This window comes from Neoarius graeffei, chromosome 27 (genome assembly GCF_027579695.1).
Source record: "Neoarius graeffei isolate fNeoGra1 chromosome 27, fNeoGra1.pri, whole genome shotgun sequence".
Classification (NCBI taxonomy): Eukaryota; Metazoa; Chordata; class Actinopteri; order Siluriformes; family Ariidae; genus Neoarius; species Neoarius graeffei.
The window spans coordinates 37,028,583-37,048,746 of NC_083595.1; the positions used below are offsets into that span (position 1 = coordinate 37,028,583).

At 42.8% G+C, this 20,164-nt stretch overlaps 1 protein-coding gene across 2 annotated transcripts in view; it reads right to left on the bottom strand.

Moving 5' to 3' along the window:
• Positions 1–336: 336 nt before the first annotated feature.
• The window catches only part of znf507 (zinc finger protein 507), a 79,156-nt gene continuing 59,328 nt past the window's right edge, over positions 337–20,164 (bottom strand). For both annotated transcript variants that reach the window (XM_060911745.1, XM_060911746.1), the window contains one exon: positions 337–806. In XM_060911745.1, the coding sequence (XP_060767728.1) occupies positions 494–806 (313 nt within the window). In that variant the 3' untranslated portion in view covers positions 337–493. The remainder of the gene's footprint in view (positions 807–20,164) is intronic.

The window sequence follows — 20,164 nt, forward strand, 5'->3', positions numbered from 1 at the left end:
TAAATATTATTGTAGAAAGGGGCTTTATGAAGTTCAGTCCATTTACTTGCATTGGTTTATGGGGAAGATTTGCCACATCCAATATGGCGGACACTCTGACGTATCCCAGCAACGGGGCCACCAGCTCAATGCGGCGTCTAGTGAAATTGTAACATTTCACTTTAAAAGCCTTATTCATTTACATAGATTAAAAAAAAAAAAAATGCGATTAATCGCGATTAACTATATGAAATCCTGAGATTAATCGCGATTAAATTTTTTAATCGTTTGACAGCCCTAATATATATATATATATATATATATATATATATATATATATATATATATATATACACACACACGTACATATACACACACACTAAGAGCTCAGAGCTTCTGGATCTGTAAAGCAGTGTATCAAAAGCACTAAAGGGGAAAAAAAAGTGCAAAAAAAAAAAAGTTACTGGCTCTAATTTTAAGAGATTTCCTGTAAGTGTGTACACACTGATCTCCCTCACTGCGCGGTGCTGGCCTCGGAAGCCTGGCTTCCCTGCTGCTCCTTGCTCAGGATCATGCTGATGATATCATGCTCCTTCATGTGCTCCATCAGCTGTTCTTTACTGGTGGACTCGAAGCCGCAGATGCAGCAGCAGAAGAGCAGCACGCAGTACTCCATACCTGCTGGAAGCCCGGTGCCTTCTTTCGTCACCGATCCTCCTAGCGCTCTCGGGGCTGAAGGAGGCGACGCCTTCTCCTTCTGGCTCAGAATGATGTATGGACGGTCTATGGATGGATCTGGGCCTGATTTTGAAGGCATGACTGGAGACCTTATGCCCGGGACAGAGAAATAGTGAGAGAGGGAACAAAATGAGGATGTTTATGAAGGTTTTAAGCAGAGATGCCAACACTGACAAATGAAAAAAGAGTAGCATCTTCGAGTGCAGCAAGGTGAAGCGGGGCTTCCTATTGGGCTGGGGGTCTGGTGACTTAAAGTGCATATTCTGGACCAATTTCATTTTTTTTTATATGAAAGTATGTCCCTTTACACACTCATCCAGAAGGGTAATTTTGCACAAGGCCATCTGTCTACAGCAGAAAAAAATAAAATAACAAAACGTGTCTGGAAAAATCCCAAGGGAGTCTGGGGCCAGATTCGTGACGTCACCTGCGGAAGCACCAGCAGGCTGCGCGAACTTTGCACGGTTTCAGTGCACAGCCTGTGTAGACCAAGCGCTCCCATTTCTCTCTCATTGTCCGGTCTTTTGGGAAACGATGAGTACTAATCCCATCAAGACTGGTGTTGCTACACCCTCCTACGATACATCTGTTAACCATTTTAATAATTACGTGATAACGTTGAAGAAATTTGCAGAAAACCACCAGGTCGTTTTCTCATAAACAAACCAGCGCTGACGTAGGATTCAGAAGGAGGCGTCCCGCACGCAACGTCACGAAAATCAATGTTTCCTGGGAAATCCAAATGGCAAGTTTTTTCAGAGGTGGACCAATTCGCCTCAAATGGCTTGATTTCAACTGAATTTTTCTGATATTGCACAAGGGGAAAAAAATTGCAGAGAATGCAGAATGTTACAGATATTTGACCAAAGTTTAATATAAAATAGGAGAATTACACTGATCTTGCTCCTGAATTTACCCGTGATATGCACTTTAATCAAGTCGATACTGAAAGATGCCCGTCCGTACAACATATTAATTAAACTGAACATGTTGAAGTTACTTTGCTTTCTTCAGTGGGATCAGGACACTTTGTCTAATGACCATTTCATCCAATAGCTGAGACATTTCGTCCAAAGCCTTTCTCATACGCACTGTCAATTAGGGCTGAACGATTTTAAGAAAAAATTGAATTGCGATTTTTCTGGCAGATATTGCGATTTCGATTTCAACCACGATTTTTTTTCTTTAAATCAAGTTTCAGTGCAAATTAATTAATACAATGAATTCCATAAAGCTAATGCAAGAATGAAAACTGAGGTCAACAGATTTCAAATGTAGGCCTGTTTATTAACATTGAGTGCCTGAGGAACAAGTTATAATAACTTAAAATAAAAATAAAAAGAGAGCCATCTTTCTTAAGTAAACTTTTGCTTCTTTTACTTTTCCCATCTACAACATATCAGACATAAAAAAAAGGTTGATCAATGGCTCAGCAGCATCAAAATATTGCACTTTTGTAAAAGAATGTACATAAGCATTATAAATTATAACTAGAGCCAACAATTCCCCTGTGGGAAATAGGAGTGATGCAGTGGCTGTAGCAGTCGCTATTGCAGGGCCCCTCCCTCCTGTGTGTGTGAGAGAGAGAGCGAGCAGCCCCTTCCCCACCCGCGCGCTCAGAGACAGAGAAAGCGCACTTTTTCCTCAGTGCTCCCTCCAAACAACGGGGATTTATACGAAAACGGAAGGAGATATTCACAAAATTCTTTCACACTGAGTGCCACAAGGCTTTCCTGAACGTAATTTTTTTTTTTTGTCTGTAGTGTAAAAAATAAGGACAATTTATTGACGAAACAAAACATGGGTCAGTTTAGGAGCACTGAGAAAAAATACGGCTTTGACGATCCCAAAATCGTGTTGTCTGAGATCGCGATTTTCGGTCGAAAACGATAGATCGTTCAGCCCTACTGTCAATTATTTTATATATGTGGTGACAATAGGTGCGACAAGATCGAGATATAAACAAACCATAATTCGTTTAAGGGTTTCTAACTGCGTCTCCAAAGATTTATATACCTAATAACCTATAGCACCTCCCACTGTCAGAGAGCGGTAGGAGACGGATGCAAGTGTAGAAGTAATGTTTATTAACAACTGTGAAAACACACGGGCAAACAATCCAAAACGGCAGGTAATCTCGTAAACGTGAAACTAGCAAACGGTCGAGCGAGGCACAAACAGGCGAAATCGGGCAAAGACAAAAACGGAAACTGAGAACAGAAAACAGGATCGGAAGCCCAGGGAATCTACACGGGAGAATAAGGCTTGGCAATGCGTGCTGACGTGGTGTAATACTTCGCACAGAACATGCGTTTTCTCAGCCTTTATATCGGCGCGCTGACGCCTCTTGATCATGTGCAGGTGAGCCTCGTTAACAGCGTGCGTGCGGGAGTCCGCTCCGGACTGCGCACGTGCCAAGCAGGCTCTTGCACGCATGCTGTTAATGAGGCTCACCTGCACATGATCAAGAGGCATCAGCACGCCGATATAAAGCATAGATGCAAACGGCGCGCCTTTTGGCGGATGCCGCCTTTTTCACGGCTGTCTAGGGGACTTGTGTGAATCGCGCAGATCCGATGAGGTTTTTTTTTGGGGCGTTGGAGTGTCTGATTTATAATTTCATCAGAGTAAATTCTGTATTAAAATTACTAAATAAGCAAATGCCGTTACAGTCCATGAATCATAGGAAGTATAAGTATGAGAAGAAAACAGTAAATCAGAAAGCTGCGCACGTAAAGCCAATTGGCTGCGCGCCATTATCTGCTGCTGGCTGCACTTCACTGCACGCGCAAGGATTTCCATCAGTCCAACGTAAGTTACTGTGGCAGCGGGGGCGTGGCCAAGCGCCGGTCTGTGACAGGAGGGCGGAGTCAGCGAAGGTAAGTGGCAGAATCACTACACCTGTTGTCGATTAACCTGTGTTTGTGTGTCTTCCCAGTGACCGCGCCCTATTTAACGAGGGAGAGCAGAGAGCAGAGGAGCTCATCCCGAACCAGATGCCGGTTGTGTGTTGATGTATGTCTGGGAAATTTGTTCACTGAAAAGTGTGGCAATAAAAGCCGTCTTTGCAAACCTGATCTCTGTCCTGCCGTCCTCTGTGCTCCACCCCTTCGTTAGAACTGTTACAGTTACGTAACTGGCTTTACGTGCGCAGCTTTCTGATTTACTGTTTTCTTCTCATACTTATACTTCCTATGTTTCATGGACTGTAACGGCATTTGCTTATTTAGTAATTTTAATACAGAATTTACTTTGATGAAATTATAAATCAGACACTCCAACCCCCCCCCCCCCCCCCCAAAAAAAAACCCCTCATCGGATCTGCGCGATTCACACAAGTCCCCCAGACAGCCGTGAAAAAGGCGGCATCCGCCAAAAGGCGCGCCGTTTGCATCTATGATAAAGGCTGAGAAAATGCACATCTGGATATCATATCTCATATCTCGCACTTGCCAAGGATATCTGGAAAGTGCGAGTATAGGTTTTCTATGTAATTTGGTCTAATAAAAACCCTCTCTCCGCACAAGCGGCCCCAGCCGAACGCACCTGAAGTTGACACTCGCCGATTCCGATCGTTTCCGGTTTCGTTTTCATTTTGCAAAAGTGTGTTTCGCTTCGGTCAAATTCCGTTGAGAATTCCTCCTTTTTTCGAACAAACAAATACCTGAGATATAAAATAATTGACAGTGCGTATGAAAAAGGCTTTGGATGAAATGTCTTAACTATTGGATGAAATGGCGTTGGACGAAATGACCTGTATTCTCTTCACTGTACTTCTGTTGGATGACTGGTGGTGGCACACTGAACCTTTGGCAATCATGAATTGCTTGTGTGTGGCCAGGCTGCTCACAGTCTCGGTCTTCATATTTGGCTTGAACTCCGTCTTATTTTTGGTTACAAGGCTGAACACTCGCTCGCACTCTGCATTGGAGTGGAATATCCATAGTACTGACAGCACTACCTTACACATCGCTCCTCCCCCCCATGTCGCACGCTGAAATCGCACCTACACGGAATACAGGAAGTGTGGTGATTGTCCAGTTTCGACTGTCCATCCGTGGCCAAAAGTTTTGAGACCGACACAAATTTTGGTTTTCACAAAGTTTGCTCCTTCAGTGTTTTCGATCTTTCTATGGTATACCGAAGTACAAATATAAGCATAAGCGTTTCATAAGTTTCAAACACATCAAGTTTATGCAAAGAGTCCACGTTTACAGTGTTGATCCTTCTTTTTCAAGACTCCTGCAATTGGCCCTGGCATGCTGGATATCAGCTTCTGGGCCAAATCCTGACTGATGCCAACCCATTCTTGCATAATCAGTGCTTGGAGTTGATCACAATTTTTGGGTTTTTGTTTGTCCACCTGCTTTTTCAGGATTGACCACAAGTTCTCGATGGGATTAAGATCTGGCGAGTTTCCTGGCCGGGAACCCAAAATTTCAATGTTTTGTTCCCCGAGCCACTTTTATCGGATCATCAAGAACTTCAAGAAGAGAGGTTCAGTTGCTGTGAAGAAGGCTTCAGGGCGCCCAAGAAAGTCCAGCAAGTGCCGGGACCAGGACCGTCTTCTAAACAGGATTCAGCTACGGGATCGGGTTGCCACCAGTGCAGAGCTTGCTCAGGAATGGCAGCAGGCAGGCGTGAGTGCATTTGCATACACAGTGAGGCAAAGACCTTTGGAGGATGGCCTGGTGTCAAGAAGGGCAGCAAAGAAACCACTTCTCTCCAAGAAAACCATCAAGGACAGACTGACATTCTGCAAGAAGTACAGGGATTGGACTGCAGAGGACTGGGGTAAAGTTATTTTCTCTGATGAAGCCCCCTTCAGACTGGGACATCTAGAAGAATGATTGTCCGGAGAAGAAAAGGTGAGCGCTACCATGAGTCCTGTGTCATGCCAACAGTAAAGCATCCTGAGACTATTCATTTGTGGGGTTGCTTCCCATCCAAGGGACTGGGCTCACTCACAATTTTGCCTAAGAACACTGCCATGAATAAAGAATGGTATCAAAACATCCTCCAAGAGCAACTTCTCCCAATGATCCAGGAGCAATTTGGTGATGAACAGTGCTTTTTCCAGCATGATGGAGCACCATGTCACAAGGCAAAAGTGATAACTAAGTGGCTCGGGGAACAAAACATTGAAATTTTGGGTTCATTGCCAGGAAACTCCCCAGATCTTAATCCCATCAAGAACTTGTGGTCAATCCTCAAAAAGCAGGTGAGCAAACAATAATCCAAAAATTGTGATCAACTCCAAGCACTGATTATGCAAGAATGGGTTGCCATCAGTCAGGATTTGGCCCAGAAGCTGATATCCAGCATGCCAGGGCCAATTGCAGGAGTCTTAAAAAAGAAAGGTCAACACTGTAAACGTTGACTCTTTGCATAAACTTGATGTGTTTGTCAATAAAAGCCTTTGAAACTTATGAAACGCTTATAATTATACTTCAGCATACCATAGAAACATCTCACATAAAGCTCTACAAACACCGAAGCAGCAAACTTTGTGAAAACCAAAATTTGTGTCAGTCTCAAAACTTTTGGCCACGACTGGACAATATATGGCCACTCGGCTGCGTATTCAGCCAGAAATTGCCGTTCACACAGCTTCCTCTTTTTAGGCGGAGACTCCATCATTCACTCCATCATCCATGGTCTGTCTTCACTTCATACCTGATCCCAATTTGTGAGAGAAATCGAACGTTTCGGTTCTGGAATATGACCCACGAAGACAGTTGGCTTCCAGGAAGACGACCATGCATCACTGCATTTAACACTGGCTATGATTGGCTGAGAGCATGAATCGGGTCACCTCTCAGCCAATCACAGCGCAGCTAACATAAGAACAGGGAAATTCCCGGAATTAGTGTAAACGACGACATGCGGAACAGTCCGAACGCTGAAAATATGTCGATTCGATCGATGCACAGGCAAAACTGGTTGAAAAACGTTTTATATTCAGGTCTACGCATAGCACCGTAATTGTGCTTCAAATCCATAGCTGCGACGCCCAAATCGTGCATGTTGGCATCTCTGTTTAAGTCATAAAGCTCATTCTGCAAGCTGAACTGGATTTTACAAGTGCTGTCCGGATATCTCAACAGTTAGAATGTTGCATGATCATCGATGATGTTATTTGAAGGAAGATTAAGCGATAAACCACAGCACTGTTCCTCAAATTCTTCAATCTGCCTGGTCAGAAGGGGATTCATTTTCTACAACGGTGGCTCGGACAGTTAGCCTGGCAAGCCAGACTAAATGTGAATATTTAGTCTGGCCTCGATCCGTAGACATTTCCGAAGCGGGTAGGAGGAACAAACCGCTGTCTTTCAAACTGTCTCTGTGCATATAGGCCAACGCTCTGACCAATCAGCGCAACAGTGACTGTGACGTAGTCAGAGCGACAGAAAGCAGTAGGGGAGACCTTGAAATAAATAATTTTTCAAAATGCGTATTAATTAATAAACAGGTTCTAGATATTAAGAAGTTTGGAGATAATGACCACAAGTTTGGAGTCTGTACCACATACACTCTTTTTTTTTCCAAGTGTTTTTCAAGGGTTTGCTTAAACTGTTTTTGAGAGTTTTTATTTAGTGGTGTTTGGTGAAATAATTTCCCTTAAATTTAAAATAACGGGAAAATAAGAAACAATCAAAAAGTAATGTTTCAAAGCTGTTTATTAATTCTTCGTACTGCACAAACTAGCCCCATCCTTTTGGCTACGAGCGGAGCCAGCTGGTAGATCAGACTTTTGCCATAGCCGGTCGGCAAAACAGCGAAAACGTCCTTCTTGAAAAGGAATGAGCGGAGAGCCTCTTCCTACTCATGTTTCAACGAAAACTCCAAGTCTAATTCTTCTAAAACTGATTCCAAAGCGGAGTCAAATGCGCGCTGTTCACTAGCCCGTAGCCATCTTTCCTGCTGTGCTTTCTCCAGCGTTGCGCAGCTTTGTCGTCACTCCTGCAAAAGCCCGCCCAAAGAATCCAAACAAAAACCTTGCATTGTGATTGGCGGGCACGATTTGATGCCCGGGGTGTTTTTGTTTATATGGTGCGAGGCTAGACCCATTCGCTAGGCAAAAATATTTTTGGCCGCTAGGCGGTTGGGTCTAGTTTACTAGGCTATCGGACAGTCATTCTGGCTGTAAATCGAATCACAGGCGTATGGGTTGTTTTAAAATCAGGGTATGCAAGCTAAAAATCACATTTAACACTTATTATCTTCAATATCAAAAGGCTTGACTAAATAAACTTGGTTGTTTATTGTAGCCCTGTGATAGCTCTATTTACCATGCAAAAAAAAAATTTGGTGATGACGTTATTTTTGGTGAATGTATGGCAATATGTGTCATATTTAGCAAAATTACTCGTGTCATTTAGAAAAAGTGCTTTTTTGACCACAGGTAGCTCCAAAAGGGATGCACTTAAATCATTCTTTATACCATACAACAAATATTTGGTTCCATATCATTGGAAACATAGTTAAGTTTTAATGTTGAATGCCAGTAAGTTTTCAGACTATTTTGATCAAATTAGTATGTACAGTGGTGCTTGAAAGTTTGTGAACCCTTTAGAATTTTCTATATTTCTGCATAAATATGACCTAAAACATCATCAGATTTTCACACAAGTCCTAAAAGTAGATCAAGAGAACCCAGTTTACCAAATATTATACTTGGTCATTTATTTATTGAGGAAAATGACCCAATATTACATATCTGTGAGTGGCAAAAGTATGTGAACCTTTGCTTTCAGTATCTGGTGTGACCCCCTTGTGCAGCAATAACTGCAACTAAATGTTTCCGGGAACTGTTGATCAGTCCTGCACACCGGCTTGGAGGAATTTTAGCCCGTTCCTCCATACAGAACAGCTTCAACTCTGGGATGTTGGTGGGTTTCCTCACATGAACTGCTCGCTTCAGGTCCTTCCACAACATTTCCATTGTATTAAGGTCAGGACTTTGACTTGGCCATTCCAAAACATTTAACTTTATTCTTCTTTAACCATTCTTTGGTAGAACGACTTGTGTGCTTAGGGTCGTTGTCTTGCTGCATGACCCACCTTCTCTTGAGATTCAGTTCATGGACAGATGTCCTGACATTTTCCTTTAGAATTCGCTGGTATAATTCAGAATTCATTGTTCCATCGATGATGGCAAGCCGTCCTGGCCCAGATGCAGCAAAACAGGTCCAAACCATGATACTACCACCACCATGTTTCGCAGATGGGATAAGGTTCTTATGCTGAAATGCAGTGTTTTCCTTTCTCTAAACATAACGCTTCTCATTTAAACCAAAAAGTTCTATTTTGGTCTCATCCGTCCACAAAACATTTTTCCAATAGTCTTCTGGCTTGTCCATGTGATCTTTAGCAAACTGCAGATGAGCAGCAATGTTCTTTTTGGAGAGCAGTGGCTTTCTCCTTGCAACCCTGTCATGCACACCACTGTTGTTCAGTGTTCTCCTGATGGTGGACTCATGAACATTAACATTAGCCAATGTGAGAGAGGCCTTCAGTTGCTTAGAAGTTACCCTGGGGTCCTTTGTGACCTTGCCGACTATTACACGCCTTGCTCTTGGAGTGATCTTTGTTGGTCGACCACTCCTGGGGAGGGTAACAATGGTCTTGAATTTCCTCCATTTGTACACAATCTGTCTGACTGTGGATTGGTGGAGTCCAAACTCTTTAGAGATGGTTTTGTAACCTTTTCCAGCCTGATGAGCATCAACAACACTTTTTCTGAGGTCCTCAGAAATCTCCTTTGTTCGTGCCATGATACACTTCCACAAACATGTGTTGTGAAGATCAGACTCTGATAGATCCCTGTTCTTTAAATAAAACAGGGTGCCCACTCACACCTGATTGTCATCCCATTGATTGAAAACACCTGACTCTAATTTCACCTTCAAATTAACTGCTAATCCTAGAGGTTCACATACTTTTGCCACTCACAGATATGTAATTTTGGATCATTTTCCTCGATAAATAAATGACCAAGTATAATATTTTTGTCTCATTTGTTTAACTGGGTTCTCTTTATCTACTTTTAGGACTTGTGTGAAAATCTGATGATGTTTTAGGTCATATTTATGCAGAAAGAAAGAAAATTCTAAAGGGTTCACAAACTTTCAAGCACCACTGTAATTGTGTCAATAAAAACGTCCTCTCCGAGACAGCTAATTTTTCAATATAAAATAACGTATCTAAAATAGGGGTGGGACATTAACGCGTTAATTAAGATGAATTAATTTCAAACAAATTAATTCGTTAAAAACATGAACGCATTTTATCGCAGTTTGCATGCCAAACAACCCGGAACCGTTGTTAGCGCACCGTGTTATGGTGCGACAAATATACTGACGCACACTGTTCCAGTTACAGCAATGGAGCTTGAAAGCGTGCCGGGTCTGCTGGACGGTAAATTTATATTCAAAAAACGACCCGATGGAATTGTTGATAAAACCACAGTTTATTGCAAACTGTGCAGAAAGGAGTTTGCTTATCACAGAAGCTCGCCAACTTTACGGTACCATTTAAATGCCAAGCATGTCACCGCGATTACTGAAACAGCTGCAGCTCGAGGTAGCAGTTCTGGTCAGCAGTGAAAACTCGAAGAAATGGCTGGATTCCAGAAGAAAATGAGCAGGGCAACGTCGGAAAATTTAACGAACACGCTGGCCAAGTGGATTGCCCTGGACTGCAGACCGCTATCGGTGGTAGAAGACAAGGGTCTACGAGATGTATTGCAGATTGCGGCGTGTGATCCATCGTTTCAAATGCCGTGCAGAAGAACAATTTCCAACAAAGTATTGTTTACAGCCATTAAATGAGCTTGAATCTAAAAATCATGTCTGTGTATTATTTGAACTCTTCACATATTATTTAGTTACATAAAATAAATGTTGCTTTTGGGGCAAATACGGTAGTGCGATTAATTGAAATTAATTAAGATGAATTAATCTCGTTCCACCCCTAATCCAAAATGATTATTTTTCATCCTAAAATGTGGTCAAGATATTGGGACATAAATATTAGAGACAACTAACACAAAGCTTACAGCCTTATATTTAAAAGCACTATGGAAGTAGTGGATTCTGAATTGTCAAAAAAAAAAAAAGTCCTCTCCGAAAATCACTTCATTTGTTTCTCCCATCTTATAGCAGATTACACAAAACTACCATTCATACCCCTTTTCCACCAAATCAGTTCCAGGGCTGGTTCGGGGCCAGTGCTGGTTCACAACTCGTTCAACTTGCGAGCCAGCTGAGAACCAGTTTGCTTTTCCATAGCTCGCGGTGCTAAGCGGAGCCACGTCATTACGTCGCTGTATACGTCAATTACGTTGCTGTATACGTCATTACGTCGCTGTATACGTCGGTTACGGCGCTACGTTTACATAAACCTTGGCGCGAATATCAAAGCAAAAACAACATGGAGGAAGCAGCAGCAACAACAACAATAATAATAATAATAATAATAATAATAATAATAATGGATGACTTTGCGTTTGTACAGCTGCTGCTTCTCGTCGCTTAAAAATGGCGATCTTTCGCGGTCTTGTTATTGTTGTTGGTCTTAACAACTCCGCCCCCCCCCCCCCCCCCCCGCTGACGTAAGCGGTTCTTTCCTCTGGCCCAGCAGAGAGTTGGTGCTAGCCTGGAACCGTTTTTTCTGGCCCCAGAGCCAGTTCTTTGCCAGTGGAAACAGAAAACCCGGTTCCAAACTAAGCACTGGCCCCGAACCAGCCCTGGAACTGCTTTGGTGGAAAAGGGGCACACATATGTCAAAAAATTACCTGAAATCTGTTCTTTAACTTGTCTTTCACTTAAAAACTGGTACAAGTACCAGTTTGAATCAATTTGAATTTTGGACCCCTGTGACACAAACTTTGTACCCTGATTGTAAAACAACCCGTATATCAGCGTGTTCGTTCTAATACGTTATTGTTTCTATAGTAACAGCCCATTCACATGGACTTGTATGTATGTTGGACGCCCTGCGTAATCCAAGCCTAATAATAAACTGATTAAATGTTGCCATTTTCAAATAAATAAATTAATTAAATCAATCTTTGATATGGTGATGTTTTTTGTTTATTTTGTTGATTTAACATTTCAGGGAAGGAGTCTCCAGTGTCAGCACTTGCTACAAGTCAGTATATCTTCTGCCACTTTCAAGATTGTGGAGTTTTTTTGTCTTATTATTATATATACACACTGATTTACCTATGTCCGTCTGTCCGAAATACCCTTTTCTCAGCAACTACAAATCAGAGCCACTTGGTACCGAACTTCAGCTTGGGGTTCTGTACCGTGTGTACCGTTTTCAGGTCTGTCGCACATCGACTTCCTGTTTACGGACTTAATGTATTTACGAAACATATAGCGTGGATTTACAAAATTTTCATATGTTTCGTAAATACATTAAGTCCATAAACAGGAAGTCGATGTGCGACAGACCTGAAAACGGTACACACGGTACAGAACCCCAAGCTGAAGTTCGGTACCGAATATCAAGCAGTTGTGATTTGTATTTGCCGAGAAAAGTGTTATGAAAATTTTGTAAATCCACCCTATAACACTTTTCTCAGCAACTACAAATGACAACTGCTTGATATTCGGTACCGAACTTCAGCTTGGGGTTCTGTACCGTGTGTACCGTTTTCAGGTCTGTCGCACATCGACTTCCTGTTTACGGACAATGTATTTACGAAACATATAGGGTGGATTTACAAAATTTTCGTAACATGTTTCTCAGCAACTACAAATCACAACCGCTTGATATTTGGTACCGAGCTTCAGCTTGGGGTTCTGTACCATGTGTACCATTTTCAGGTCTGTCGCACATCAACTTCCTGTTTACGGACTTAATGTATTTACGAAACATATAGCGTGGGTTTGCAAAATTTCCATAACACTTTTCTCACAACTGCTTGATCTTTAGTACCGAGCTTCAGTTTGGGGTTCTATACCGTGTATACCGTTTTCAGTCTGTCGCACATCGACTTCCTGTTTACCGACTGAATGTATATATGAAACATACAGGGTGGATTTTGATGTCATTTCAAGAAACAAAATGTTATTTCAAAATGACAGTTTACCAGGATGCTATTTGAAATCCCAGGGGAGAGCACTGCTCTTTACTTACTCGTTTCAGGGTTAATCATTTACTGAAGTCTCATCTCATCTCATTATCTCTAGCCGCTTTATCCTGTTCTACAGGGTCGCAGGCAAGCTGGAGCCTATCCCAGCTGACTACGGGCGAAAGGCGGGGTACACCCTGGACAAGTCGCCAGGCTTTATTGAAGTCAACATTCATAATAAGTGAAATTCCTTCGATTGCTTGCATTCTGATATAAGCGAGAGCGGGGCAGGATATGTAAGTGCACAGTCGCTCACAGTTAACTTCAAGAGGAAGAAAAAAGGAGGCTGATAAGAGAATGACTCTTTAGACCTGTTAATGTTAAGTGATAACAGGAACTTATTCCTCACAGACATTCCACAACATTCAACGTAGCCATAAATGGTCCAGTATATAATATGCCATAAACGAAAACGTGTAATCATTGACAAACTGCTGTGGTATGAGAGGAATAAAACACGATTGGAAAATAACTGCGATGGTAAGAGGAACGGGAACAGATCCTTTAACCGTACGCTGTGTTTTGTTCTATTCTTTGCTCAGACAGCCATGGCCTGAAGATTAGAGAAGCAGCCTTGGGCCCAGAGGGTCGCTGGCTCAATTCCTGAGACTGGCAGGAAAAATGTGAGGGAAGTTGAGTGAATGAACAGCACTGTCCTCTCCCTCGTGTATCACATGGCTTGAGCAAGGCACCTAACCTCTAACTGCTCTATGTGCTTGTTGCTCACTTATGGGTGTGTGCATGTGTTCACTGCCCCAGATGGGTTAAATGCAGAGGAGGAGTGTGCATGTGACAAAGTCTTCTTCAAGTGCATCATTTTTGTATAATACATGGTCTGGAGTGTGTTATTCTACTTACAGCACAGCTGTTTGCTGATAATTACAATATTTAATTTATTAACGAAGGGCATACACTACCGTTCAAAAGTTTGGGGCCACTTTGAAATTTCCTTATTTTTGAAAGAAAAGCGGGCGGCACGGTGGTGTAGTGGTTAGCGCTGTCGCCTCACAGCAAGAAGGTTCGGGTTCGAGCCCCGTGGCCAGCGAGGGCCTTTCTGTGCGGAGTTTGCGTGTTCTCCCCGTGTCCGCGTGGGTTTCCTCCGGGTGCTCCGGTTTCCCCCACAGTCCAAAGACATGCAGGTTAGGTTAACTGGTGACTCTAAATTGAGCGTAGGTGTGAATGTGAGTGTGAATGGTTGTCTGTGTCTATGTGTCAGCCCTGTGATGACCTGGCGACTTGTCCAGGGTGTACCCCGCCTTTCGCCCATAGTCAGCTGGGATAGGCTCCAGCTTGCCTGCGACCCTGTAGAACAGGATAAAGCGGCTAGAGATAATGAGATGAGATGAGATGAAAGAAAAGCACTGTTCTTTTCAATGAAGATCACTTTAAACTAATCAGAAATCCACTCTATACATTGCTAATGTGCTAAATGACTATTCTAGCTGCAAATGTCTGGTTTTTGGTGCAATATCTCCATAGGTGTATAGAGGCCCATTTCCAGCAACTCTCACTCCAGTGTTCTAATGGTACAATGTGTTTGCTCATTGCCTCAGAAGGCTAATGGATGATTAGAAAGCCCTTGTACAATCATGTTAGCACAGCTGAAAACAGTTGAGCTCTTTAGAGAAGCTATAAAACTGACCTTCCTTTGAGCAGATTGAGTTTCTGGAGCATCACATTTGTGGGGTCGATTAAATGCTCAAAATGGCCAGAAAAATGTCTTGACTATATTTTCTATTCATTTTACAACTTATGGTGGTAAATAAAAGTGTGACTTTTCATGGAAAACACAAAATTGTCTGGGTGACCCCAAACTTTTGAACGGTAGTGTAGCTATATTTTAACAGTTTACAGTTAGATTTAATGTTGGGGAACGTCTGAGAGACCGATTAGTTTCCTTTCTCACCTACGCTACAGCTGTGGTGTAGTGGTTGGCACTCTTGCTGTCTCACAGCAAGAAGGTTCTGGGTTCGAGCCCGCAGTTCGAAGAAGGTTGGGCTGAAGTTCCCTGGTTATGTGTGTGTGCTCATTGCTCGCTTGTGTGTGTTCACTGTTTAACTCTTTACCCCTTAAAGCAGTTGCTACAGCCACTCTTGTATACAGTGGGGCAAAAAAAGTATTTAGAGTCACCAATTGTGCAAGTTCTCCCACTTAAAAAGATGAGAGAGGCCTGTAATTTTCATCATACCGGTAGGTACACTTCAACTATGAGAGACAGAATGGGGGGAAAGAATCCAGGAAATCACATTGTAGGATTTTTAATGAATTAATTGGTAAATTCCTCTGTAAAATAAGTATTTGGTCACCTACAAACAAGCAAGATTTCTGGCTCTCACAGACCTGTGACTTCTTCTTTAAGAGGCTCCTCTGTCCTCCACTCGTTACCTGTATTAATGGCACCTGTTTGAACTCATTATCAGTATAAAAGACACCTGTCCACAACCTCAAACAGTCACACTCCAAACTCCACTATGGCCAAGACCAAAGAGCTGTCAAAGGACACCAGAAACAAAATTGTAGACCTGCACCAGGCTGGGAAGACTGAATCTGCAATAGGTAAGCAGCTTGGTGTGAAGAATTCAACTGTGGGAGCAATTATTAGAAAATGGAAGACATACAAGACCACTGACAATCTCCCTCGATCTGGGGCTCCACGCAAGATCTCACCCCGTGGGGTCAAAACGATCACAAGAACAGTGAGCAAAAATCCCAGAACCACACGGGGGGACCTAGTGAATGACCTGCAGAGAGCTGGGACCAAAGTAACAAAGGCTACCATCAGTAACACACTACGCCGCCAGGGACTCAAATCCTGCAGTGCCAGACGTATCCCCCTGCTTAAGCCAGTACATGTCCAGGCTTGTCTGAAGTTTGCTAGAGAGCATTTGGACGATCCAGAAGAGGATTGGGAGAATGTCATATGGTCAGATGAAACCAAAATAGAACTTTTTGGTAAAAACTCAACTTGTCGTGTTTGGAGGAGAAAGAATGCTGAGTTGCATCCAAAGAACACCATACCTACTGTGAAGCATGGGGGTGGAAACATCATGCTTTGGGGCTGTTTTTCTGCAAAGGGACCAGGACGACTGATCCGTGTAAAGGAAAGAATGAATGGGGCCATGTATCGTGAGATTTTGAGTGAAAACCTCCTTCCATCAGCAAGGGCATTGAAGATGAAATGTGGCTGGGTCTTTCAGCATGACAATGATCCCAAACACACCGCCCCGGCAACGAAGGAGTGGCTTCGTAAGAAGCATTTCAAGGTCCTGGAGTGGCCTAGCCAGTCTCCAGATCTCAACCCCATAGAAAATCTTTGGAGGGAGTTGAAAGTCCGTGTTGCCCAGTGACAGCCCGAAAAGATCACTGCTCTAGAGGAGATCTGCATGGAGGAATGGGCCAAAATACCAGCAACAGTGTGTGAAAACCTTGTGAAGACTTACAGAAAACGTTTGACCTCTGTCATTGCCAACAAAGGGTATACAACAAAGTATTGAGATGAACTTTTGTTATTGACCAAATACTTATTTTCCACCATAATTTGCATAATCCTACAATGTGATTTCCTGGATGCTTTCCCCCATTCTGTCTCTCATAGTTGAAGTGTACCTATGATGAAAATTACAGGCCTCTCTCATCTTTTTAAGTGGGAGAACTTGCACAATTGGTGACTGACTAAATACTTTTTTGCCCCACTGTATGTATATGTATATACTGTTCACGCTTAGAACATATTTACAAGAAAAAAAAGGCTAAAGACAAGGTTTTAGACAAAGCGTCATTTGTCGTCATTATGGGATATACACGGGGTCATCGTATATACAGTGGTGGGCAAAAGTTTACAAACCCCAACAGAATGTTTCGTTTCTTGCCTATTTCTAAGAGAAATTGAATGATAATACACAAAAACCTTTATTTCACTTGTGGTTAATGGTTGGCTGAAGCTATTTATTGCATTCATTACTGCGTTTACTCTTTGAAAACCATGAAAACAACAAAAACTACCTAAATGACCCTGATCAAAAGTTTACATACCCCTGTGAATTGGCCTGAAAACCTGTACACAATTTGACATAAACAGGACTGAATGGCAATTAAAGGCAACTACCTTCACCTGTGATCTGTTTTCTTCTAATTAGTGGGTGAAAACAAAAGTCAGTAAATTGCTGGACTTTTGAGAGAACCTTTTATCCCTCATCCAGTGCTGCGCGTCATCTTTGAGATTGAGCCATGGGAAAATCAAAGGAATTGTCAAAGGACCTGCGTGAAAAGGTAGTTGAACTTTATAAATCAGGGAAGGGATATAAGAAAATATCAAAGCAATTAAAAATGTCAGTCAGCACTGTTCAAACAATAATCAAGAAGTGGAAAGTCAGGGGCTCTGTAGACACCAAAGCCCGTTCAGGAAGACCAAGAAAAATTTCACCCACCACTGCTAGAAGAATTGTGCGTGATGTAAAGAAGAAGCCCCAGATAACATCTGGTGAACTTCGAGATTCTCTGAAACAAGTTGATGTGGATGTTTCAAAGAGTACAATTAGGAGACTCTTGAGAAGAAATGGGCTGCATGGGAGAGTTGCCAGAAGACAGCCCCTTCTACGCAAATGCCACAAAGAAGCCCGTCTACGATATGCCAGACTGCACAGAGACACACCCCAAACCTTCTGGCAAAAAGTTGTGTGGAGTGATGAGACCAAAATTGAACTTTTTGGGCACAACACTAAACGCTACATCTGGTGAGGAATCAACAAGGCCTATGATGAAAAGTACACCATTCCCACAGTGAAACATGGTGGTGGCTCTCTGATGTTTTGGGGATGTGTGAACTACAAAGGCACTGGAAATTTGGTAAGAGTTGATGGCAGGATGAATGCAGTCACTTATCAAAAAATACTGGAGGAAAATCTACACGCCTCAGCCCGGAAGCTGCGCATAGGACGAACTTGGACATTCCAGCACGACAATGATCCAAAACACAAGGCCAAATCAACTTGTCAGTGGCTACAACAGCATAAAGTGAAGGTCTCAGAGTGGCCATCTCAGTCTCCTGACCTCAACATTATTGAGCCACTCTGGGGAGACCTCAAACGTGCAGTCCATGCAAGACAGCCCCAGACTTTACAGGAACTGGAGGCTTTTTGCCAAGAAGAATGGGCAGCTTTACCATCTGAAAAGATAAAGAGACTCATTGACAACTATCACAAAAGACTTCTAGCTGTTATTGATGTTAAAGGGGGAAATACACAGTATTAAGAATTGGGGTATGTAAACTTTTGATCAGGGTCATTTGTGTAGTTTTTTTTGTTGTCATAATGGTTTAAAAAGAGTTAACATTTTCTTGACAATAAATGGCTTCAGCCAACCATTAACCACAAGTGAAATAAAGGTTTTTGTGTATTATCATTCAATTTCTCTTAGAAATAGCCAAGAAACAAAACATTCTGTTGGGGTATGTAAACTTTTGCCCACCACTGTAGTCATTAAGGGGTAAAAGAGTTAAATACAGAAGAGACATTATGTGAGAAATAAAGGATTCTTGTCCAATCCATCAGCCGCCCCAAGTGTGAGCTTACAACACGGACTTCTTCCATAAATGTTCAATAAACGTCTCTGAAGAAAAAAACAAAAAGAAACGAAAAAAACCCCCAAAAACTTCACCATATCAACAATAAGACTTACTTTGTGTTAAATCTTAAGACTGTGCTGAGCATACAAGTCTCTGTGTATGAGCAGTTACTATGGACCCTTTTCACGTGACGTCACGACAAACGCGGCCGCCATTTTGGACGTGTACTACCAGTAGTTTACCACAGCCAACACTGAAGAACGGCAGCAAAGAAAGTTTTTACTTTCAGCAAGACTTCCATCATGCCACTATATTGTTGTGCACCTGGATGTAGTAACCATCAACAAACAAGGCAAGGGTTATCATTTTATCAGATCCCGACGGAGAAGATGGATAGCGGCCATTAACAGATTGGCAGCCCTCGGCATACCAACGCTTGTGTAGTGACCACTTTGTTGGAGGTAAGACGAATAAAATTAGCCAGAAAAGGCATTACATTGCTGTTAACATTCTGTGGCGGCGAGTGTGTAACCAAATAGGCTAAAATAACCCATTGTAACCTCTTTGTTCTTCTGTAGTAGCTATTGTTGACTAGCTAATGTCAACAAGTAGCTGGTATGTTACTGTAGCAATGTTTACGTTCAGTCATTTGGATGACTGTTAAAACCTTTCAGTCTCAAGTTTTTCCTTTACTGTATTTACTAGTTTACTGTAATTATGATCCGGCAGCTATTTACACCGGATCCAGTATAAATAGCTGCCGGAGCCAACGTCCGAGGTTCCGGAGCGCGCTCCGGCTTGCTCCCAGAGTGCTCTGGCCGAGGTTCCCCTCAAATTAAGCAGCGCGCGCCGGCTTGCTCCCGGAGTGCTCCGGCCAAGGTTCCGGAGCACACTCCGGCCGAGGTTGCCCTCAAATTAAGCAGCGCGCTCTGGCTTGCTCCGGAGCAAGCCGGAGCGCGCTCCGTAACCTCGGCTGGAGCACTCCTGGAGCAAGCCGGAGCGCGCTCCGGAACCTCGGCCGGAGCACTCCTGGAGCAAGCCGGAGCGCGCTCCGGAACCTCGGATGTTGGCGTGTATGTGTATGGCGATGGGTTTTTAACGACATAGGTATACAGATCATGTGGGCCGAAGTCAGGTAAAGACGAGGGCTTCGTGTACTTCCGTACGTCAGTGAACAATCCTGGTGGAAGCAGGTAAACGTCGTTCTCTAAGCCTGCTAACCTCAATTTTTGCAAATACCTCTCCCTCTGCTCGCCCTGTAAATGCCCTACGTCGCTGGATAGTGAAGGTGTTTTCTGCATCTCGCTCCTTTTTCTTTTATGTTTTTCGTTTGTCGCCTTCCTCGCATTCAAACTGATTCGAGCCGAAGTCCACTACATGTCCAAAATGGCGGTCGCGTTTACGAAGGTCACGTGACTGAAAAGGGTCTATAGAAACAATAATATATTCCAACGTTCATGTTACAGCCAGAACAACCTGTACTGTTCGAAGAAAACCATGCACACTTTCTGACCAGGATTCGAGCATCTAACCGTGCTGTGGTGTAATCATTTTTACTGAAACTCATTTTCCTATAATGCGTCGTGTCAGAGTGTTGAGGACGCTGAGGATATAGTCAGCATTTCCCTAATGATACTATAACTACAATACGGACTAGCTTCTCAAACGCAGTTACAGGTCTACTAATAATTTATGACAGCAACTCTATTCAATTTCAACATGATAGTCTATAATCGGTG